A 25,206-nucleotide genomic window follows, 5' to 3' on the forward strand; every position below is an offset into this window, starting at 1 on the left:
TTTTAAAACGAACCAGCTTTAAAATAGCAAAATTAAAATTTCTGTAATTAGCTTCTGAAGAGCACCAACCATGCTGACAGAGCCCTGCCAACATGTCAGCCACCCTAGGAACCGAGATTAGGGTTTGCACGCTCGCTCCAGCCCTCTTCTTATGGAGCCCAGAGCGTGCATCCCTGAACACTAGAGCGTGTCCCAAACTACCCCCAAAATGGCGGGTCCGCTCGCACGGACGGACCCGACCAGGGGAAGGCACCCAGACACACAAGAGCCTCAGGAGACAACTCTGGTCCCCACCAGGTAGGTGCAGTGCAAGAAGTCAAATTAGAGCAGCAGTAGGAATATTAGCAGCAAATTACAATTTTTAAAACAAACCAGCTTTAAAATAGCGAAATTAAAATTTCTGTAATTAGCTTCTGAAGAGCACCAACCGTGCTGACAGAGCCCTGCCAACACGTCAGCCACCCTAAGAACCGAGATTAGGATTATAGAACTCCAAGGTGAATTTCAATATCCTTTTAATTTATGGCAGGGGGTATTTTAATCCTTCTGATGCATGGTTACACCATCTCCTTTCTCACAAACTGGTTACGTCTTTGTTGTTTTGCTCTTTCATATGAAATAGATAGAATATAAGAATAAAAGTATAGTCTGAAGTGGGCAATTGGGCACCAAAATGCAGTTACTCATTTGTTAAATAAAGCGATTAGAATCTGTTTATCAAAAATATTATTTAAAAATATGCATCTCAAAATGTGTAAAAATATACAGATATTGTAAAGGTTACCTCCTTTTCGGCTGATCACTGTTCGTTTTTAGAAAAGCTAGTTCTCCTTTTCATTGTTTGCACTGCACCTGTAAATGTGCTCTTTGACCTGCCTTTCACCCTGGTTGCTGGCTCTGGCAGCAGGTAATATGTAGTCACAACTCAAATGTGATAACCTATTACAGTTGAGCAGCTACGTCATTTTGTTATTAAAGGTGACTACAGATGTCACAACTTGACTGTAATGAGAAAATCAGAGATATGACTTTACACAGGAATTGCAGGCTCCCATGCATTATACCATAATATCCATCCCATAATAAAAATATTAATTTTATCCCATATCACTGCATTGGTAGTAGGCCGAGTGTGTCATTAGGCATGCACAGGCACATGCTGTGTTAGGGATTGGGGAACATCTGACTAGTTGTGTTTTATGTTACTGAGTGTGCAGGGCAGCAGGTATATTTTGATGGGCATGGAACACAGAGGATGGCTTGGAGGGGGAAGATGGGAAGAAACATAAAATTGGGTGCAATGGTTTGGGAGGAAAGTCGATGGCGGTTGCTGGCAGAACATCATGCATGTTTTGGGTAAGGCTTTGGACACTAAAAATGTCCTGAATACAGTGAAGGTGATGGACACAACATCAGATATATTTTCATATTGGGCCTGACGGGATCATGAACCCAGATTTGGCTTCAAAGGATGATAGTATGCCGATGTGTTTGTGTTTTTTTAATATAATTTTTGGTTTTATATAGCGCAAACTATACCCGAAGGTATCTGAGTGCTTTGCGTGAGCACCAGTTGTGCTACAGAGGGACATTCATCTTGTTAGCCATAGGGAGTTTTGCCCAGAATCACAGGATGTTTCTGCTAAGAATTGAAATTGGTTCCCCAGCTTCGAGGTCGACCGCTCTAGCGGTTAGCACTTAAAGTGTATTATGTGGTGGGGTATTTCCCATGATGCAATGTGGATCGGCGAAGAGGACAGGCTTGTGTCAATACACACAAAATATTGAAAAAATACATGGCCTAATGGTACTTACATGATCTTTGTCCATCAGTCCATAACTATACAGCATTGCGTAATTATTTTAACTAATTAATTTTCTAACTTTAGCAAATTGTAGGCTTTTATGCATTAATTTGCAAACATTTTAGTGGAACATGGAATGAAGTCTTTTATCCAAATTTCCTCTTGAAGCAGTTGTATTTGAGATGTCCCTTTGTGTCTCCATAGGTCACCCCGAGTCCATGGCCCCAGAATCTTCTTCAGTGGAAAGTCCTGTTAGCACGGACTCAGTCTCACTGGCTGTAGGAGAGGGATTTCCAACTGGTGAGTTACCATTGATATTCCAAATATCCAAATTATAACTCTACCCGCACCTCGGCCGGACATATTCCTCTTACTTATGTTGAACATTCGTTCTGGTACTGGTAAATATCCTTTGTAACTCCACCTTTGAATGCATAAGAAGAGGTGTTGCTTTGAACACTCTAATTGCCGGCATGTATCAAGGATTTCAGCTTTGCAAATATATTGTAATACAGTATTTCCAAACCCTTGATTTTGCTACTTTGGGGAGCACAGAAATATTTGTGGGTCAGTGACTCCAGTTGGGCACGCCATTGTGGAGATAATAGCCAAGTGTAATAATTAATTTTTGGCTTCATCGTAATTATGCCGTCCAGCATCATGTTTTAGGATGATACTTGACCACTGGATCTATATTGTATTAGAACATTGGAATGTTGTGTGCTCCATTGTAGACAATACAGTGCTCCAGGGTTCTTTTGGATAGAAGAAGCCTGGAGAGCAACATTCCAATGTTGTTTTCTTTTCACAGCTGTTGCTGTGAACACAGGCCTCTCAGAGCCTGAAGGGATTTTAATCCCTTTGGGCCCCAAGAGACTTTTGTTTTTACAAATTCGAACATTCTACCCTATAGCCTTCGGCTCTGGCCTTTAAAGCTGGAATGGGCCTTTAATGGCTGGTAGAGCCCACTACATCGGGCACTAAGGCTATAGTAGAAGGATGTCTGAAGGGATGTCACAGTACGGTAATGGACTCACCTTATCTCGTACTGAAACATAGGATTCTATTACGAAAGCAATACATTGACAAATCAAATAAGCTGATTTAAATATGATATCAATCTGCTGGCTTGGTGAAGTGAGAAGAATGAAATGTACCAATCGTGTTGCTTGACTAAGGCAATAAACAAGCATTGATCCGGCATTATAAAATCCGCTTATGCAACACGGTAACAGTCACTCAGCATATTTTAATATTTTTTTCTGTGCACATGCTCTCTGAGTACCACCTGGTTACAAGGATAGAAGAGAATCATATTGCTCCTAAGAGCTTTTTTCATAAGATTTTTACATTTTCGAACTTCACTATAAGATACACATTATTAGCAAACAGCACCTGCAGAAAGCACAGGGGAAACTACATGACATTGAAAATGTGCACTATGTTTTTGCATACTGTTTCTACTTTTTATTTCACCCATTATTTTAGAATCTGGTATTGTTAAATGATTGCTTGTAGAATCAAATGTTATATGTTTGCAGGAAGGATTTTACTACCAAGAGTAGTTGCATTATGTGTTGTATGATGACCAGGTATAGGATTTTGGCATTTGTTATCAGAAGTTGTCGAACACCCATTTGTACCACATACTATGGTATGGGAAGGACTGCCAGATCACTACTGTGCCCTTCTCACTTGCTCACTGGGGATGGAGCATGGCATGGATGTTGAGTCACCCTAATGCCAGGAGTATGGAGTACGCATCCAAGACACCAAGTGAGTTCACGGGTTTCCCTCCCTTATCCCAATTGTACTTCAGCAGCCTCCTGTTCCCTTTCTGCCTGTGGCTTCCTGACCTCTAGGACAACATTTAGCAAAAGCAATACCTGGGGGTACTAAGAAATTGTGTCTTCTACTTCCTTCTAATTGACATCCTTTGTGCAAAGTCACGTTCCAACTCCTTGATGGCTTTTCATCAGTCAAATCTGCTTTATTTATTTCTAGAGCATGTGTTAGTCACTGTGTCTCGAGAAAGTGGGTAAGTTAGTATTTTTAAAGAGTTGGATGGGTAGTGATGCCAAACGACTCACTCCAGTCTCATGGAGGGAGGTCCCCTTTCTCTCACCACCAGTAGGTTCGGGCGACAAACAGCAGAAGGTGTCGTATGCCAGGCAACCTGCATCTTGTGTTCAGCATTTTCTATTGTCAACATTATTTGAAATCACATTTTACCTCTCAAAGTTTTCATAAATCTAGAATCATGAGCTGGGTTACAATGAGTTGCTGGATGAGTAGTTTTAGGACCATGAGTTTTGTGATCTGTAGATTACAAACTGCAAGATTATAAATTGTAGAATAATAAGTTTTAGGAGCATGGGCTTCAGGACAAATAAGTACAGCATGACCACGTGAAAGGATTATAATTAGAGGAATAAGATAAGAAAAAGCAATGTGTAAGTCATGTTCAAGAATAAGAGCCGTACCCAACTGTAAGCCTGTGTACAAATGTAGCTATGCTCACAAACTTCTCAGATGTTTCCACAGTTTTGTTCTGCTGGAGAGTGGTTCGCGCAGAACATGTCCGGAGGAAGCAGATAATGTCTTGCAGGAGACAGTTTCTCCTCAAACCAATCCCCTTCCTGGTATTGTTTATTAAATACAAATCATGCACCACCGTTCTACTTTCATGCAAGATACTGCAAATGTTTGCTTTTTTGCGCAACTTTCATGGAATTACATAAAATCTAATTTTCCAATTCCACATTCCTAATAAAAAGATTAACAACATATTACAACCCATCTTTAAATAAGGACTTCATGCATGGTGTCCATATCACTCACTGTTGCTTTTGTTCATGCAGAAATATCGTTGTCGTTTTGCGTTCTGAGACGGTCCTCTCAGTGTCCCAATGGGCAGCTCCAGGAAAAAGCTCGGAGGAAACTTTGGTCCATGGAAAGTGACAACAAGGAAGTGCTAGCATTGTTCAAGGTAAGGAAGAAGCACCCCACCTGAATGGATAGGAGGCCTGGCCAAGTGTGCCTCACATTTGATGTGTAAAACAATCTCAACATGTCCATTACATGGAGGAGGTGAGTCAAGAGCAAGACCCATTCCATTCCATACAGTGTTCATCAATGATCTGGGATAGGCTACACAGTAGATCAGCCAATCACGGGTAAGCGGGCTAGCAAAGAGTGCAGCTTGAGTAGTATTTTTTCTTAGTTCTAGGTTCTTAGTTCTGTTCGAAATTATTAAATACTAACCAAAGGACTTTCATCTGCCCACATGGCTCCTCCTGACCATGGGTTCTCAAGAATGTTGGCAGTCTTGTTGAAGAAGGCACCCTCTTCTCGTGTTTTCAGAGTCAGAATCTCACGTTTGTAGGCGTGATGACTTTGAATCCAGAGCGGTACAAAAGGGGGTGGTGATGGACGGAGCATCTGAACCAATCAAACACTCACACCCAGTCAAAAGATCTAGGTTTGATCCATCACCGTTCTTTAGCCCACTCTGCCACCCCAGTTCAGACATGGCTATATGCAAATCAGTCTGACCCTGTGCCTCATGGGAACAGTCCAGCCCGAACTGCCAAGCCATGCCTTCCCTGGACCGGAAACAAGCTTCTTTGAATCCAGAGGCAGCCTTCAGGTACTGGACTTTATTCATGGTGGATCCCGCCAATTATTACTGACACCCCATGGCCTCAGGTGCTACTGTGCAGCAATTGTATGAAAACTGGCTAGGTGAAGTGTCAAACCTTACTCCTGGAGGCAGTAGTAAATTTAAAAGCCAGAAACAACATGACACGGTTATCGAGTATCATAAACTAACTTACATAGGGGTAATATTGGGGAGTGAAAATGTAGTAAGCAGAACTCAAAAAAATTAGAACACCCTAGTGCATTCTGGGGCCTAGACACAACTCAAATAATTTTATAGTGCTGAAACAAAAACATCAAAGTCTAGTAGAATTAATTCCTACCCTCAGCAATCTCTCGTGACATTCAGGGCCCTTTTCTCTACTGTTATTTATTAATAGCTGTAGGTGAAAAAAACAGACTGCGGGAATATATCATAGTTGTTATGATGTTTCCTGTCCTAATATGCTAGTGGTGGGGTCATGGGATAGATCAGTGAGTTTAGGTCCAAATAATGGAAAACATGCAAAAAATCCCAAAACAACGAGAATGCAAAGTGAGCTGGTTGCACGAACCACAGGAATGGTTGTTTTGGCTTTTTAATGATCTGCTTAATTTTAATCACCCTAAATTGTTTACTATCCTTGCCGGCAATTGCTCTAATTGGATGTGAAGCGTATTGACCTTCCTTTGAAGTGTACAGTGGTGGTTAATTTGATTATGCAGTTCTATGGCAAGAGTACCCGAGGCAGTGGACGGCACACATCATGGCTGTTGCAAAGTAATACTCGAGTGCCTCAGTCAGTGTACAGATCATCTTCCTCAAATACCCTCTTCTGCAACATTTGGAAACTTGACTCAATCGGGCGGTCGACTCTCAAGGACTTTGCCATTTCTGTGCAAAATTGTATGTGTGGGTCCCAAGGTGGGGAACTGTATTAAGAAGTAGCTAAATCATAAAGTGCAAAGATGGTAGCTGAATGGAGTCAACCTCGGTGTAGATATTTGTTTAAGAGTTATTTGGTTTTATATATCATATGCAATGTAATTTCCAGGTGTCACAACACTTTGCATAGTTTATCAAACATATTTTACAAGGAAAATATTGGGATGTAACATATTGGAACATTGTTAAAAAGGATTCTGCATATAAAATGCATATTCTGTCTAGGACAATGGTTTAGTACATATTTACATAGTCAACATAGAGCGCGATTCACAGTTTGGCTGCCCGGGTACTCTGATGCAATTGGGATGGAGTTCCCTGTACCCTAAAGCCAACACTTGTTTAAAAGATCCAACAAGTTTTGTTGGTAGGACTTTTGTCATTCCCTTTTCAAAGAGTTGTTAACCAGGGCTATTGTGAGCAGTGTAAATCTGGGATGAGGGTCCCCAAACATTCCTACGACTAAGGCCAGTCACTCAGAACAACCTGGTCAAAAGGATGTTTTATCTTAAATGGGTTCATGGAATGGGATAGAAAAAGACCTCTGTGGCAGTCCTGCCTCTGGTTTCAAATACCGAGTTTCTTTTGGTTTTTGATTATTGCCTCAGAGCACATGACTATTACATGTGTGCATTGCTGGCTCCATAAAATACATAATGACACTGAGCTGGGCTCTGTGGTCTGGAGCTGCACTCTCCCCTACTGAGTGTGATACCCATCAGCTCGCCCATCTCCATAGGACTGACAGTGTTAGTAATAGATTAAAGTGGCAGGACAGGCATTTTTACTTGTCACCTTCCAGGAAGTGTTGCCTATTGGCCTCTACTTCGTTTATAAATTAGTCTGCCAGACCGCTGCCAATATGCCCTTCACTCTACGGAGCATGGATGGCGTGTGTAGTTCATGTGTGTGTGTGTCATACAATTTATAATTGTTACATACAACTTTAGTTTTTTCTGTGTTTAGAATTTGTATACCCATATAAAGTACTTGCATGCTTATCATTTTTCACCAGCAGCTACTGAGGTATAGAAATTGGTAATGCCAAACACAAAGATAAACCTAGAGGCTACCAACATCTTGATCATCTAGACCTCACTCCTCAAAGACAATTGTCATTTTCCCCAATTAGCAAAGTATTGCATTGTTTTGCCTTAACGGGTTCTAACATTATCATGCTCAATATCAGCTGACATGATTTCTAGGTATGAGCAAGTGGACTGCTCCTAGTCTGAAAGGTAAACCTTTTGCCAGCACTTTGATATCAAAGTTTATAAGTTATATAAGCTTGTAACTGGAACATCAGACTTGGTATTTTCTTGATTTGAGTCAAGGATATGATTGCCCTGTTGAAATCCTTACTGAGACCCCCATTGTGCTTGCACACGTGAAGATCTAACACAAAAGGGGGACAATGGCATCATTAATATGCATGATGTCAATCAGGAAACTATTTGCCCCTGGTGCTTTCTGATATTAATTGATTTGATGACCTCAGCTTTCTCTTCTTCTGTGATGTCTTCCTCTAAGAAGCCTCTCTGTTCTAAATTGAGTGTAGGAAGGTGTATGCCCTGCAAAAAGTAACTATCTTGGTTCATTGGCTACCATCAGAGGTGTGTAATGCAGAGAAGAAGTCAGCAAACTCTTTGCAGGATCTCTACTGTGTAAGTGAGCAGCTGGTCCCTCCTGCTTTTAAGTGCAACTAGATGTTGGCTTCAACTGCTTCGCGTGCATCCTTAATAGGCACCAGTCATAGGCATCAGTCTCCACTTGTTCATAGTATTTCACTTTAAGTTTAGGCAGAGCACGGTCTACCATGGAGAAGAAGAGACTGTTTTTTTCATATCTGGTTTGTAATAAGCTACACAGGACTGCAGTTGTTGGCATGTTGTGATACTATGCAGTGACTTGCTGTGTTCTGCCTTCCAGCTGGGGGTGTACAACATTTGTGCAACTTGTTTTTCGTGTAAATACTTAACATTTCTGGAAAATTATTCAGAATATTGTGCAATTGCACAAAATTCAAACATGGCAGTTACCACTATGTTTTAGCGCAAAATGGGTCTAACGTCCATTTTTGGTGCAAGGACACATTTCATGCTAAAAATATCACAAAATCACAAGTGCCATGGGCAATAGCCACTCTCATTATAGTTGTTTGCATTGTTCCTGCACTCTTGTGTTATAACTTTGCTGCGAACTGTGGTGTTAAGTGACGTGGCTTAATTTTGTGTAACACAAAAGACCCAAAACTACACAGATTACCCTGGTATACTTTGAATTTCAACTAGCCCTACTTCCACATCATTTTTCTTTAACTCTGCTTCCTCTCAGGTCATTGCTAAGTCTCATCATCGACCCACAATGGCTTTAGCTTCCGTCCAAAGAAACAACACTGTGGGCCTCATTTATGAGGAATTGGCATGGGGCATCGCCACCAGTCTTCTTGCTGCGCTGCCCTATGCCAATGTGAAAAGGCAGGTATGCACTGTAATTATGAAATACGATGCATTCCTGCCCTTTCCCCCTGTGCTGGTGCATAATTCGCTGCCTAGCGCAAACGTAGGCATCCTTGCACCAAGGTGCTAGGGTGCCTCCATTGCCGGCAGTATTGATTTTGTGCGGGAAGGGGGACATTCCTACACAGAAACAATTCCAAGAGGCGTTTTCCTCTTTATATGAATGCAGCACGCATGGAAAGAGGAAAAAACGAGGGGAAAAAAGTATTTGTATTTGCTGTGCCTGCTCAGGGGAGGCATAAGGTTTTGCCATTGCCCCAGGCTTACATGATTGAGTAAATCTGGGGCAGCGTCTAAATCCATGCGTGTTGTGTAGGAACACCCATTGCAACGCCCATCGAACGTCTCCTTGACGCGGAGTAAGAACAGTGCTGTAGATTGCGCTGCTTTGTCTTACTCTATATCTATGAGGCCATGCAAATCCACCCAGTGTGGCTTCGTGTCGCTTCATAGATATGATTGAGAGACTTGCACCGCCACAGCGCCAAAAAAAGTGAGGCGCAAGCCTCTCATAAGTAAGCCCCTAAGTGTTCATTTAGTTCAAGATATTCATTATGATGTTGACACAGATGTTGATCTTCTGCAGTTATTCTGTATTTTAGGATATTCATGTTCCATTTTTCTGCAGGTGTGTGCCACTAATAAAGGGCTGATTTTCGGTTTCATTGGTGCATGGTAGCAGATTCCCCTCTCCATGATATCATGATTTGTCACATTTTACAGAAAGCCCCCTCTTTCTAGTTTCAGTGCCATGAGCATGAGGCAAGAAAATGTAGTCTCTGTCAGTGGGGTATTATAGCCGCAATGGTTCTAGGAGGGAATTACCTGACATCCGGTTGACTAGCAGGCCCCTGTCTCCAGTTCTCTTCTGCTCAATTGTACTTGATCAATCTAGTACCAGGTCACGGTCTCCCCCCACAATCACTTTTGCAGTTCTGATTTCCATGAACAGCCTATTTTGGCCTTCAAAGAATCCCTCTTTGTTTAATTTGGGGCATACATAGGACCCACAATCAGTGATACATTCTGCACTGTAACTTTGCCAACACCAACTTGCTCTTCGCATCAACCCATAATTTGTGAGAATGCTGTGATAGTTTTTTACGCATGAAGATGGCCACTCTTCCTTTCTTATAGCATCAGTTGTCAACTGACGACTCTTCCGGCAGAGAGGATGATATAACTATTTCCCCCAGTCTTTCTTTAGATTCTCAGATTCTGTAAAGGAGAAATGTATCTCTAAAAGTAGAACTAGATCTGGACGTTTAGTGGAAACATAGGAAAATATATTTTTCAGATGAGTGTATGCTGAAAGGTGGTTTACATTTAGAGTGTTACTTCATACACACAACAAATGATGGGAAATGATGGGAGGAAGCTTCCAATAAGTCTAACCTCTGGCAAACGCTCGGGGCAGCATTCCAAGCCATTGTTCTTTTGCTCACCAGGCCATTTAAGTTTGGACCCAGTTATATGCAGATCAGTTTTGACCCTTCTTCAATAGGAACAGTCTAGCCTGAACTGCCAGGCCAAGCCCTCTCTGAATCAGAATACAAGCATTCCAAGACCGGTTTTGCCCTGCCCACGTGGGTCCTGGCTCACTGTACCAATGGAACATAGCTATACCCAACTGATGAGCCTTAATAAAGGTGAAACATGTCTTGGGTTGCTTGTATTCTGGTTCAGGGAGGCATAGCCGTTCAGGCTTGACTGTTTCCATTCGAGCAATTTCAAGACTGATTTGCATATGCTTGGTTTCAAACTGAGGTAGTATGATGTGCAAAATACCGATGAATTGGAATGCGGGATGAGTATTTACTAATGGCTGAGATTAATTCAAGCATTCAATCCATCACTTTTCAGTGTGATGTCCTAAGAGGAAGGATGTGCCAAGAAATGGGTCCAGTAGTGTATCACAGGCTCCTGCAGCCCCCGCGGTGCGGGGGGCCCTGAGCTGCAGGGGGCACCCTCAGCACAGTACTCTGGCCTTCGAGTTCCTGAATAAATCAGGTGCAGGAGCCCCTCCATGTACGTTGCACGGAGGCCCCCTCAAGTTTTGTTACGCCACTGTATGGGTCCCAGTACACTGTGCCACTGGAACCAAGCTATACCCTACTGATGAGCCCTAATAAGGGTAAAACTGGTCTAGGGTTGCTTGTGTTCCACTTTAGGGAGGACCGGGCCTGGAAGTTCAGGCTGGACTGTTCTGTGTGGATCAGGGTTAAGACAGATTTGCATATAGCTGAGTCCAAACTGAGGTGGCATGGTGTGCAAAATAATGATGTACTGGTATGTGGCTTGAGTGATTACCAGTGGCTGAGGTTAATTCAAGCATTCGATCTTTCACTTTTTTGTATACTTCAGTGTGACACACTAAGTGGGACAGGTATGCCAAGATGTGGGACCTGTGCACATTGTACCATTGGAAATAAGCTATATCTGACTGAGCACTAATAAGAGTGAAACCGGTCTTGGGTTGCATGTGTTCGCGTTCAGTTAGGACCTGGCCTGTCAGTTCGGGCTGGACTGTTCCAAATGTAGCAGGTTCAAGACTCATTTACATACAGCTGGGTCCATATTGAGGTGGCATGGTGTACAAAATCACAATGGACTTGTATTTGACTGGAGTAATTACCAGTGGCTGAGATTAATTGAAGCTGTGCATCCAGCACTATTTTGAATTAATCAAATACTGTTTATTTCGGATTCAAAATCCATAAAACATTCAAGATAAAACATAACCGTTGATTCACAAGCTCCTAAAAAGTTTGTTTGCAATAGCAGATTGTAAAGCTGTAAAACAAATGCGATGCAAATTTTGGAGCTATATTAGAACGATATTTCTGAAAGTTTAGTAAAAGAAAACCTATTATAGTTTATAAAAAACTAGGATCCTAGTATGTATAAAACAACAGTAGAGGGAGTTTGAGAAAGATGCAACTTATTTAAATACATCATAGAGTAATTGAGAAGGTAGACAACTTCCAATGTAAAATTAAGGAGAAAAGGAACGTGGCAATTTCTAATCATTTTGGTTTATATTGGCAGGAGAGTGTAGAACCATGGTTTTATTTTGCAATGCTAGATAACTAGCTGATGCCAATGTCAGGAATGGAGAGGGAACCCTCCAGGTGTTGTTTACAGATCAGCCAAGCAGCCTGCAGAAATTTGAACAAGTTAATAAATAAAACTTCCCTATTATTAGACTTCAGAATCCTTATAGCTTGTTCGTAGTGCCCAACACCTTGAAGGTGGCATACCGGTATGATCCACTTCTTATGGGGAGCCCTGTAAGCAATACAGAATAGTAAAAAATGGTGCACGGTTTCAAGGACCAATTTGCAAGGTGGGCACAATGTGCTCGACCCGGTGTAATTTTCCCAGCTAGCATTAAACCTGAGAATTGGGAGAGACCCATAGCTACATTTTAGGTATAGCTGTCTTTGCTTGGAGCACGTCATGGGAATCTTCATAGGTTGAGATATGTTTGTGATCAAGGAATTGGCTGGTCAATCTACCTGTCTGGCAATTCCTATCATCTTCACCCCAGATGTATTCCCTCCACCTATCCTTAATCATCAATTGCCTTGGGATTTAAGCGGCTTCGTCCGGGGTATCCCAAAGAGAATGGAGGCTTAATATATACAATATTTTTTTATATAGGCCAACCATGGTATTCTTAGGTGGCCTTTGGCACTTCAAACTTTCTTTAAGAGGGAGTCAATGGGGTTCCAATTCTTCAGTGGACCATAACCTATATCAAAACAGCAAGGATCTCTGCTGCACAGTAATAGAGATCTGGTCTAGTCCCAAATCTTGTAACATGGGTAAGGTGGGGCGTGCTTTGTAGTAGGATGGTTAAGAGTCTAAGAAATCTGTTTTCAGCCTATGCGAGTTCTTCAGCACTTGTGTCGCCTCAAAGTTCACCACCATATAGGGCTGAGCTTTTTGCTTTCAATTTGTAAATTTCTATGACTGGGGAAAGATTTTTTGATTTAATTTTCCTTGTCATCTTAAGGATTGCCCCTATCTCCTGCTCTAATGTTCGCGTACTCTTATTTGTTTGTACCCTCAAGCTAATGTTATGGGTCAAATTCACCCGAAGATAGGCAAATTCCTTGAATTGCTTGAGGGTGAATTTTTGACTAAAATTCTTGCCCTTGATGACCATCACTTTGTTTTATACGTCTGTGTTTATATTTAGGGGCCATATGGATAAATCTTTCAGGGAAGTAAACATATTCACCTTCTGACTGGTCAAGTGTACATCTTGTGCCAGCTCTAGGGAGGGTCCTCTCAAGATGCAATTGTAGGAATTGCTCTCAGAGGCATTAGTCAAGTGTCCTTGTACATAATTTATAGCGATGCTAGAAAGATCAATGCTGAAAAGGTCAGTGCAGCGTGAGCAAGATCTGATCTGCATTCCAGATAGACAGGCAGTAATGTGTCTTAGAAACAGTGGGAATCAAGAAATGAAGCCTATGCAGCTTGATCAGATATACAACTAATTTTGTAAAAGTGATTTTCACAGCCCTTTACTGCACCATAGCTCTATTCTGCATATTAGGGCTGACCATCAGAAGTAATAGGCCATATTATGAATGCGGTGGACTTTACTTGTTTGCAAAAGGGTGTGCCGTGTGCAAACAAGGAAAGTGTGCCGTATTGCAAAGAGTGCGCTGCCTCAGTACAGCTGCGAACTCGTGCCACCCTGAGGGCAGCACATTCAAGGAAATACAGAACAGCTGTTTAAAACCTGCTTCGTGTTTCACAGTGCATATTCCAGGAGGATATAAGATACCCTTGCAGGCGGGAGCAGTGAGTGACTGCACCTGCCTGCTGAGGGATGTCAGCGGGTCCATGGGACCCACTTTCAACTCACCATAGGGAAGCCTTTAGGAGGTCCACTGAAAGTGAGCCACCTTTTTGTGGCGCACTTTCAATGTGCCTCCTAAAGGAATGTTTGCCTCTATGCCCACGCCGGTAATATGGCATAGACACAAAGTGATTCCCTCACTAGCATGGGGCGGCGCCCCCATACAAATGCAGGGAATCCCCTCATGATATCACTGGCGCTACATGTGTGCCAGCACTATCAGTACTATAGAAGGGGAGGCACAAGCATCTGAAGCCCCTTCTGTAATACAGTTATGGCCTGGGTGTGCTCAAAATGAGCACACCTGCCCGTTGTGCCCCAGATTGGTTCAAAAGGGGGTGGTGATGGACGGAGCATCTGAACCAATCAAACACTCACAACCAGTCAACAGATCTGGGTTTAATCCATCACCGTTCTTTAGCCCACTCTGCCACGCCAGTTCAGACATGGCCATATGCAAATCAGTCTGACCCTGTACCTCATGGGAACAGTCCAGCCCGAACTGCCAAGCCATGCCTTCCCCGGGCCGGAAACAAGCTTCCGAGGACCGGTTTCTGGCATTTCAGCCGTCTTCAGCCCGGCTTGCTTGAATCCAGTGGCAAAGTGAGCAAGGGACTCACGTCTGAGCATACCCTGCCAACTTATGGCGAACAAAGTGGTACAAAAGGGGGTGGTGATGGACGGAGCATCTGAACCATGAGGCACAGGGTCAGACTGATTTGCATATGGCCCTGTCTGAACTGGGGTGGCAGAGTGGGCTAAAGAACGGTGATGGATTAAACCCAGATCTGTTGACTGGGTGTGAGTGTTTGATTGGTTCAGATACTCCATCCATCACCACCCCCTTTTGTACCACGTTGTGCCCCAGAGGCACAACGTACATTACGGCCCCTCGTCTTCTCATCTAGTTGTTTCTTGAAGGAGGCGAGTTCAGACTGAATGGATTTGATTTATCGGTTGGTTAAGGGCATAACACTGGACCCTGCAGCCTCTGCAGTGCAGGGGATCTCCCAACACTTCGGAAGGTCCCCAACCCTTCGGGGGGCACCTTTTAAGCCCAGAGCCAATAAATATCTGTGAGATGTGGGAGAATCAGTGGCCCCTCTCCACATTTTGCGGGGGGCTATCATTTTGTGTTATGCCAACAGCTGGTTTCTGCTGTAGGTTGTTCAACTACGTCAATAGAAAGCTTTATCACCATGGGCTCTGTAAGGAGGATGTACAGAGCAGCAGATGATGCGGCCAGTGTGTGTATAGTGTTTCCTGGTGCTTTAACTTGCCAGGCAGGGACTGTGAGAGGAGCAGTTCTGCAGTTGGCTAGATACTTTTGATATCAACATTAAAGTAGTCAGAGCCAAAGATAGTGGTCTTGGCACAATGCGGCAAGCAGTGATCTCACGGTTTACACACAGGGGCATATTTATCAAAGGGTTGCGTTGACTTTGCACCATGCATCGGGTGCAAGAGCCAAGCAACTCTTAAGTTAGATTTATCAAGCCATTCAAGGCCACCTTGAGTGGCTTGATAAATCTGGAGTAACACAAAGCAGTGCAAATTGCTGCGTTGCATTACTCTGCCACAGGGTGGCATTCGATGGGTGGAACGTGGGTGTTCCCACACAGCACAATGCAGCATGTCACTTTGTTGCACTGCATGAAAGGGAAAGGGCAGGATTGTGCCATATTTAACATCATACAGTGCTTTTCCTTGTGCTGGCGCACTTCAGGCAGTCTAAGGCCAACACAGGCACCCTTGTACCACGGTGCAAGGGTACCTTCTTTACAAGGAGAATTACTTTTGAGCAAGAAGGGATAACTTCCTGCACAAAAAAAATCTCTGGAGGCATTTTCCTCTTTCTATGTGTACTGCAGCACTCCTAGAAAGAGGAAATAACCAGGAGAAAGAAAGATTTTTCTCCTCGTCCTCTGGAATGTGTAGCAACTTCATGCAATCCCAGGTTTACAGACCTTTGTAAATCTGGGATTGCGTGAAATTCAAGGGTGGATGCATTAGTACTCATTTGCATAGCAGTGAGCTCAGGTCGTACTTTCCCTCACATTCTGCCTGACGAGGACCCGTACTGCCGTCTGGGGCTCCGAAGCAATAGTAAGAGAAGCCCTACTTACTGACAAAGCCCTTTGTTGTAACAGGAAGCCGGATTGGTGTTGGTCGAGGGCGTCACGTTCCTTGCCTCCAGTTGGTATGTCACAAACAGGTCTCCCTTTGTCTTCCCTTCCTGAGCACAAGAAGAGCCTGTGTGGCTGCTGCATGTCAGGTATTTCCAGAAACTACCCCTCTCCTCAGTTCCTGCTGTACATGGATTGCTCTTAGGCGCACAGGTGATGGCCCTCACTAAGAAGCCCTATTTAAATCCTCTAGTCTTTAGACCGGACTGGATAAACCAAACCAGCCTGGGCAATTTTGACGGACCAGCCCCCTTGCTGCTTTTGTCACGGGCCGATATAGCAGCACCGCTGCAAAACCGCCCCCCTAGTATAAACAACGGCCCCCACCCTTCCAGCCTCCCGGGGAAATGCCTGATGCCCGCTATGGCCAGTCCAGCCTTGCTGGTACTTCCCTCCGCTCTGAGTTACTAATACCAGGGGTACGAGTGACACCTGGGGGCAATTACCGGTGGATTATGAGTGACCTCCCAAGTCCCCCTGACAAATGTAAAATTACAAGGGAATTTCACTCACAGACTCCACCATTTTTAGCAGGCGAAGTTTCAAGGTGAAAGACACTGGACCCACAGTTTCCGTGTGGTGATTTTAATTCTGATGGGGTTGGCAGGCGCGTACCTTAGTTAATATTGTTAGTGGTGTGTGTGTCTGAGATTTCTCAACAAGCAACGTGGAGTACCGAGCTAAAAATGCCAGAAGGCAGGCTGTGCCAATGTAGGTGATTGTCTGGAACGTAAGCAGTAGTGTTTGCAGTATTTGGAAAATGACATTCTGGGCAGCTTTAATATATATATTTCGATAAATGAGACCTCACACAAGTTAACAAAGCAACTACCTGAATTGGAGTTATGTTGTATGCATGATTGTGCCTGCAGTTGAGTGTAAAGTGTACTGTTGGTGTAGGGCAATATGTGAGCTAGCTTGATCAGGATGTGTCTCTGAGGTGGGAAGCACTTAGCCTCCTGGGTGGTTTGGAGCAGTTTTGTGTACATGGTGGTGCCAAGAATTATATTGAACGTTTACTTTTGGTGCAGTGCAGTTGTTCTGCACTGCGCTGCTGTTCTGAAGATCTACAAAAAGTCCGGAGCGGAGCGAAAATGTAGTCTCCATGATCTTAAATGCATGGACCACACATCAGCCACTTGGTTATGTCAACACATTTATTAAATTAATAACTTGAAATGAGTTAATTTACTTTCGATTGTTGCTCAATGAAAGGCAACCCAGCATGCGGCACCAACCTGCTAGGTAAGAGTGACCTATACACTTGCTCTCTGTAAACCGAGCTGATCCATAACTCCTCATCCCTTCGATGTCCAGAGCAGTGCTGGTGATATTCCAGGGATGCTATGAGGTACAAAAAAGTTGCATGTATGGAGTGTAGAGATGTGTGCTTAGCAGTGCCCGAGATAAGCTGCAAGAGAGTGTCAGCCCAGTTCATTGCATCTCCCTCGCATGACGAAAGCCCAACAATCCTTAGAAAGATCCTGGGAGCACAGTAACCTTACAGGCAATCAACATCAAATTCCCACCTCAGTCTGCTAGTACGTCATCAACCATCTTCAACACCCAGTGCACCAGCAGAGGCGGTCTGGAAACTGGCATCAAATCATGGGGTGCTGAAATACAGCAGTTGATCTCTGTGCCACAGCTCATGTAGTCTCATCGACCTTGATTAACCGGACACTGTACTTATTTCCAAGCAGACATATACAGCAACCATACCAATACTTTTTTGCAAGACTGACATTTTTGGTGAACTCCTACTAGTTTCAGAAAGCTGCAGATGATCCTTCTAAAATATATATCAACAGCTATCTGAATAATGAAATAGACCTTGTATGGTTCATGCTTCAATTTGCACTTGGTGCACATCTCACTGAGCTGTTTTACCAAGTTTGTCCCATGAAATCCACAGACTAAACCACGTCTCTGGAGCACAGGCATTATTGCACTGAGCTACTTTGCATAGAATACACGCCTGTGGACAAGTGTTGATGCTCTGGAGCAGGCACATTAACATCTAAGCTATTTTATGAAGATTCTAGCATGCTGAGAGAATATACACAAAAGTGCTTAACCTAGGATGACCAGGCATCCTGGATTCTTTTTCCATCTACCCCGACGCATTGCAGAAATTTTAACATGTCTTAATTTTTTGGAGTGGGAAACTGAACACAGAGGATAGCATGTTCATTTTCCTATTAATACGTGTTTGTCTTTATTTACTATGTTGGTGAAGACTGTCAATTAAGTCAGTCTGTGCCTGTCGCCCGGTGCAAAAGTGTAACCCTACCTCTGTATTTGTGGAATTTCCCAGTTTTTGGCTTTTAAAATCTGGTCACCGTACATTACCCACCCAAGTTATAAAGTACCAGTAACTCTCATTATTTCCAGTGCTCCTCAAAACCGCCTGCCAAGTTTCCAGGTCTTGGTTTTGGGACTTGTAGTTTTGTTTATTCTTTTATAAAAACTACAAGTCCCAGAATGCAAAGAAAAAACCTATACAGTAGCATTTAGTCACTTACGGGCCTGAGAAATGTTGCACAGCTTTGATGAAGCGTTATTGTAGAAAGTAATTGTTTATATGACTAGTTCTGGTCTAAGCAGCATCATAATCAGGTGTACTGTTGAAGTTATTACTGATTGGCACCACCATACAGGCCGTGGCCCACTGTAACATAACGCAGGGATAGATGGGTGACATGATAGATGCGTGGCATGATAGATGCGTGGCATGCTGTGAGAAGGCCTGTCGAAAACCCGGCTGTGCAGTGCTCTGGGGATTCAGACTCTGATTTAGAATACATGACTTAAGCTAACAGTGTTCAGCGCCTACATCTGCTTTTTCAGACACTGTAGATGATTCAGGCTTGTGCCCAGAGGTCTGACTAAGCACCTCTGTGAATATTGTTTATTGCCATCCAGGCAAGCAATAATGGTGGGCAGATTAAATCATCCGGCCCCTCCCTCCATGTCACCCACACGCACTTGGGAAACGTCAACTCACAGCAATGATGTAACATGGCGGTGCTGACCTAGTCACCGAGTTTGCAAGAAGCTGTAACCCAACTCTAAGAAATTGTTCGAGGGTGTTCCACCCCTCACACGCCCTTGAAGCTACGACCCGGGCAGTGGTGTAACAAAACTTGAGGGGGCCCCCATACAAAGTGCATGGTGGGGGGGCCTTACACTCAGGGCCTAGTCTGGAGTTCTCAGGCCAGTGCCGGAGGGGGCCCTGTGGAGCTAGGGTGCCCCCCCCGCACCACAGGGGCTGTGGGGGCCTAATGTTACGCCACTGATTCCATAGAGCTGATGATGCCTTGAACAGTAAGAGTCCTGAGGGTCTGTTGCAGAAGGCAACGCTGGTCTTAAGCATCTAATACAGATCACTTCAATTCAAATTATATAGGGCTGTGCCAGAAGGCACATTTTAACAGGATGCTCTCATTGTTATCCCATATTGTCACCTTAAGGACCACTACGCTACTGCATAAGCTCTTTTCTCAATATTATTCCTGCGAGATAAAAGGTTAAAGGCTGGGCTGCAGTACTCTGCAGAAACAGAGAGGTTAAATCCCTGCAGTTTACAGGGGTTTTAAACATTCCAATTTGTAACTCAACAGACATCACCCAATCTAATGGAGGTTTCTTTGTTAAACTGCTAGGTGGAGCCATGTTGTCTTACAAAAGCCTGTGTGGCATGGACATGCTGGTAGCTTCATTTGTATGCAGGCATTAAGCGGTATAGCCATCATGAGTGCAGTGGGTGAAGTGGCTCTTGGACCTTGGCCTGTGAGATGCCCTGTACAACACAATTATGGCTTTATCGTACCCACAATGTTTGGGCAGGTGGGGCCATCTTCCTTGCTTGCATTAGACGCTAACCTCTCAGGCTACACTGCTGCAGAAAATGTGCACTTTTATTTTACCTGTCTACCATATTGATGCACAATCATTCTGAATGCCACAATTGTGTACTTTTATTTAGTAAAAGTAAATATGTTGTGTTTTGAGATTAAAAAAAGGTATTTAAAAACATGAGTATACAATGAGAAAGCCTTACTCTATTGAAACCATCTTCAAATAATGGTTGGCAAACACATCGCCAGTGAGTAAAATATCTCTGCCAGAGAATTGATGATTGGGTCAACTAGGGAAGAGAAGTAGTAAGATGCTAGAAAATATTTATAAAAGAAAGTTGGCTCAGTGAGTGAGGTACTCGCTGCTGACATCTATATAATCTGCTTGCGCTAGTGAAATCGCAGCAGGACCAACTAAGCTTTTCTTCCTTCTGAGCTTGATAAACAAAATACTGTCAAGCTAGGTAATAGTAACACTTGTAATTTACAGCTCTTAGATATTACTACAACTGCTGTACTAAGCACTACACAAAAAAATAAGTCATTGTTATTAAGCTGAGTACACGCATCACTGTGGTTATCACAGCTCACATCACTGCAACAGCCCAAGTAGCACCTGTTAAAACTGGCAATTGATTAATTTTAAACCTTGTTATGTTGACATGAGGCTGGCATTTGGCTGGTGGTTAGGCAGAAGAGATTTTGGGATTGCTTGTCTCCCCATTCCGAATAGAGGTAGTTTAGCAGTTGAAACTGAGCTGTGCCTTTTGGGGCATATGGTGCACATGGCTGGCCTCCAATGGTACATATGAGCTAAACACGTGAATGGAATGCCCCTAGGAAGCTACCAGTGGTTCTGATCGACTCCATCTATCCCATTCATTGCTGTTATGCTGCCCATGTGTGGGGATCCGTGGCTACCACAGCCGGTCCATTCCTGCCGTGTGCCAATCTGCCATGCGATAACGTCTTATCACATGATTTTCTTGTCATTTCAAAAACATCAAATATCTGTGACAAGACTTCGGCTTGGATTGAAAGAATGGCTCCCGATATTTCGGCAGCTGGAGTAGGGTAGAGTATACTTTGAATAAGCATCCAATTTTTAGAGTTTCAGATTTTTCTGCCTTTCAAATCTGCCAGAAGAATTCAAAACAGATACTCAGAGCAGTACCATTTGTCGGTATTTAGACTCCAGTATCAGGAAAAATATATTATTTGCCCTTGTGATCGTTCAAATGCATACAAATAGGTGCACAGCAGTTCTGTGCTCGAGTACAGACATTTATGTCATGACCCCAGGTCTTCAAGACATCCTTTATAGGAAAGCAGAATTTTTTTCTTCATATTGTCGATGGATATTTATGCACGTAGATGATCAAGATGATAAAGCGTAAGATTAGTCAGGATATTGCTAGATTTTGAGTTAAACAAGTCACACTGGCGTAAACCGGTCATATTGGCCCCACTCTTTAAGGTATATTATCTCATCAACATCAGGGATTGGTTTTCTCAGCTCGGAAGCAGATAAAGATGTGACAGGAGGCATAACACCTCATGTACGTACAGACGTCCTGGTGTGAACGCCAAGCTGCGTGCAGGACCTCTGTGGTTCTGCTTCGAAGCAGCTGTGTTATCAGCCAGGAAGCAGTGGTCATGGAGACTACCATGAGGCATACGTGGCCTCCAGCATGGATGTGGCAGAAGCAGTCACACCTTGGGGCACCTTACAATGCAGAGAAGTGAGAACGAAAGTACTGAGTTGGCTGGGGGGATTGAAACATTCCAACTTGACCTTCTTATGACACAGTAGGAGTGCACATTTGCCATATTTACATTGACCTCTTTCAGGAGTAGAGAGATCTCTGGCCTTATCTCAAGGTAGTTGCCTTTGCTGCTGGGAGCTCAGGTCACCTGCAGCACCCCACACTCATGCACCATTTAATTTATGAGGCGGCAACTGGTGCTGTGTGCGCTACAGCTACTGCGCGCTGAGGGAGCACAGTGGCTGCAGGGCCTATATTGCGTTTTTACGCCCATGATGTGACAAGTCCAGTACTGTATGACCAGCCCACCCCACCTTCTGACTAAGAGAGACTCCTTCACTCCGACTCACCTGAGGCCTGCAGCTTCGGTGGCAGATTGAAGACAGGGCTAGGCAAGCTAAGCTAGCAATTGTTAAATTATGTCCGCACGTTCCCTCTCAGCCACCTCACGTCACTTGCACTTTTAATTCAGCATGACAATTGCCACTGAGCCCAGCCCCATCCTATGCCCCACCCTAAGGGTGAACATGAATAAGACCACCACACAGACGGCGCTGACGCATCTGCGCACCATTTAATTTATGATGACTGAGCCTCGGTGCAACGATAGTGAGCGCAACAGTAACGTAACCACCACTCACATCCCAGTCCCACTCCCAGACCGACGTGTGTAGTGCTCCCTCTAGGGCTGTATGGCATTACAACGTGGACTTTTACCACGCGTGCCAGTACAACGCTGTTTTTACAACTTGCGCTGTAAGCGCTGGATAGTGGAATAGTTTAATTTTCTATTCCAACTCCAGCCCACGTTACAGTAGGGAAGGTGTTAGAATAGAAAATTAAACTATTCCCTATCCAACAGCGCCCTCCAGCTCAAGTCGTTGTAAAAACTTGTGTTGTAATAGCAGCTTTGTAATGGTAGCGCGTGGTAATACCCGCGTTGTAAAGGATGTTCCCCTCCCTGTAGTGCTTGCTGACTGGGCGGCCGCGGAGGGGGCCTCTGGAGTGCAGGGGCCTATGTTGCTGCTGGGAGCGCAGGTCACCACCTGCACCCACCGCATGCGCCATTTAATTTATGAGGCAGTAACCGGTGCAACGCCGGCGAGAGAGTATAGTGCTGTGTGCTCTACAACTACTGTGCACTGAGGGGGGCCCCTGGAGGGGGCTGAAGGGCCTATGTTACATTTGTTACGCCCATGATGTGACTGTGACATCTTCAAGTCCAGTATGCCCAGCCCACCCCTGCAGCTTCGGTGGCAGGTGCGGGCGGGATGCTGATTGAATGCTAGGCTACTTGCAATGATTAAATTATGGTTGCATGGTCCCTCTTGGACACCTCCGTCACGTGCACTTTTAATTGCGCATGGGACCCCCTGGGGATGGTGACTTTCTTTCCTGGCCTCTTCATAATTAAAAGGGTACTTATAATGAGAGCCAATGAGAGGAAAAATTGATTAGAGGAAAAGTGAAGTTTGGTTGAATACTCCCATTTCGATGCCCATGTTATCAAGTTTGTGAGATGCACCAATTGAAAGAAGAGCTATATCTGTGTCTAGCGAGAGTTATAAAGAATATTAAAATGGGGGCCGTGTTTCCAATGTACACACCAAAGGTGCGTTCTATTCAGGAGTAATTCTCCAGTTCTCCAGGTCAAATCTGGAATAATATGTCCAATCAGAGGACTCGTCTAGAGTTTTATGTAGAGTTCTGGAGGCCCCAATAGCAGTATTGTAGTAAGTATAGTGGAAACCAGATTTACATTTGTGTTCAGTTCTGGAGCCCTTGTTTGGATTACTTTGTCCATTCCTGTGTGCCCAATAAGAAGCATCATATTCAATTCTGAAATATCCATCTATAATAGTGTCTGGTTCTGCTAGTCACATATGGGGTTTGGTATATAGCTATGGAGACTAGCTCTGTAGCACAGTAGGCTAATATTGCTTGTAAAGCTGCTGTGGTTTTAAATATTTGTTTATTCTCTGTTTTTCGTCATTCTCTATTTTAATCGTCTCATATAATGACCTCTTTCCTTAGGAGCTGTCAGCCCGCTTGCTATCAGTCCACGCCCACCAGGACCTCTTTGTCATCACCTTCAAGACCGTGGAAGAAGTCTGGAAGTTCTCCACATATATGAGCTTAGGTACGTAGCGGCCAAGCAGTCAGCATCACAAATGTGATAAGCTTACCAACACCTTGTTCACTCCTCCACCACCCAATCTACCTGGTTCACACTCATTTCGAACTTGGACGTGTATGGGATCCCCAATGGAAAAATATATTTAAACTAAGAATTCTATTTGTACCAACATGTTCTATCTTACTGGATCCAGAAGGTGCAAAGTTGTAATAATTTATACATTCCCAGAGGTTTACCTATGGGGCATTGGGGTGTTTGCAGGCATTCTGGCAGGCTGGCTGTTGTACTTTTTATTTCATAGGCAGACAGCCTGTGAAACACAAGTCATGCATGCTTTAGAGTTTTCGGCTCAATTAAAGAGTGAATGGTGTGGATTGTTCTGCCTTCCACAACCTTTAATAGTGCACATTGCAATCGTACCCTTCTTTATGACTAAGGGGCTTTGAATTTTATTCTCATTACAGCAAACATTGAAGATTATGGACAGTTTGTAGGTCCAGATTTAGATGGAAAGTGGGCACATTGGATTGGTACGGCAACTCTAATCTACATAAACATTGGGTCATCATCTGGGTGGGCCTGGTATCATTATGTGTGTAGGCTTCAAGGTTTTTATTGTCGTGGTCCTAGTGGTCCTTTGTTGGATGGGCCTTTTGCTTTTTATCAGGATGGATCTAGGGCTTCCTATCTAGACTGGTCTGGCAGGTGGCAATACCTACCCTTAAGGGCTTGTGGGTTTCTCCAGGCATTTCCTGCATGGCTCGTGCTCATAGTCCTCATCTGACAGATCATGGGAGTCCATATATTTAAATGGTCAGGTCTCACTCGTCATGTCAGTGGCCCTGGTGGTCCTATCTACATGGGTCTGCTGGCCCTCATGGAGGTGGCTAGGCAATCTTCTTCTACCATCGCACTTTCTTTTCTATGTTTCGATGTTGATCCTTCGGCGTTCACACTTGCCTTCTGTTTCTGCATCCATTCCTCAGGCTACGTGGCATGCTGTCTGGAGTACCTGCTCTTTGACCAGGGTTACTGGCTGAATTCACAGCTCGTGGAGGACACAGAGATCCAGGTTGCAGTAAATGAGGAGCACATGGCCACCTTGTACCTTGGCCTCCTGCTGCAAGAAGGCGAGTATGAATGCAGAGCGAGGGAGTGATCTAAGAGGGGGTGGGGAAGGTGGTGAGAAGGCCCGCCCATTGTAATTCAAGTGAATACCAGGGTTGAAGGACACTCAACAGGGAGCACCCATCCATCACCACCGGGCTCTCAAATCAAGCAGAACAGAAACAATGTAATTTCAGAAAGGAAGACAGATGAGAGCCCTAAGCATCCAATGCTCACAAGAGGTAACATCTCCTGAAGTGATAAAACAGGAGAAAGCAAAGGAAGTAAACTTCCAAATCCCAGCCTAACTTTCTACCTAGAAGGAAAGAGGAGTCTGAATGTAACCCAAAGAAGAAACACATTTG

At 43.9% G+C, this 25,206-nt stretch overlaps 1 protein-coding gene across 3 annotated transcripts in view; it reads left to right on the forward strand.

Annotated features, from left to right (window-relative positions):
- The window catches only part of SH3TC2 (SH3 domain and tetratricopeptide repeats 2), a 313,696-nt gene that overhangs the window by 135,129 nt on the left and 153,361 nt on the right, over window positions 1-25,206 (forward strand). For all 3 annotated transcript variants that reach the window (XM_078652997.1, XM_078652994.1, XM_078652995.1), the window contains exons 3-6: window positions 2,010-2,105; window positions 4,667-4,794; window positions 23,632-23,737; window positions 24,721-24,864. In XM_078652997.1, the coding sequence (XP_078509123.1) occupies window positions 2,010-2,105; window positions 4,667-4,794; window positions 23,632-23,737; window positions 24,721-24,864 (474 nt within the window). The remainder of the gene's footprint in view (window positions 1-2,009; window positions 2,106-4,666; window positions 4,795-23,631; window positions 23,738-24,720; window positions 24,865-25,206) is intronic.

Source organism: Lissotriton helveticus, chromosome 7 (genome assembly GCF_964261635.1).
Source record: "Lissotriton helveticus chromosome 7, aLisHel1.1, whole genome shotgun sequence".
In the NCBI taxonomy this organism is placed as follows: Eukaryota; Metazoa; Chordata; class Amphibia; order Caudata; family Salamandridae; genus Lissotriton; species Lissotriton helveticus.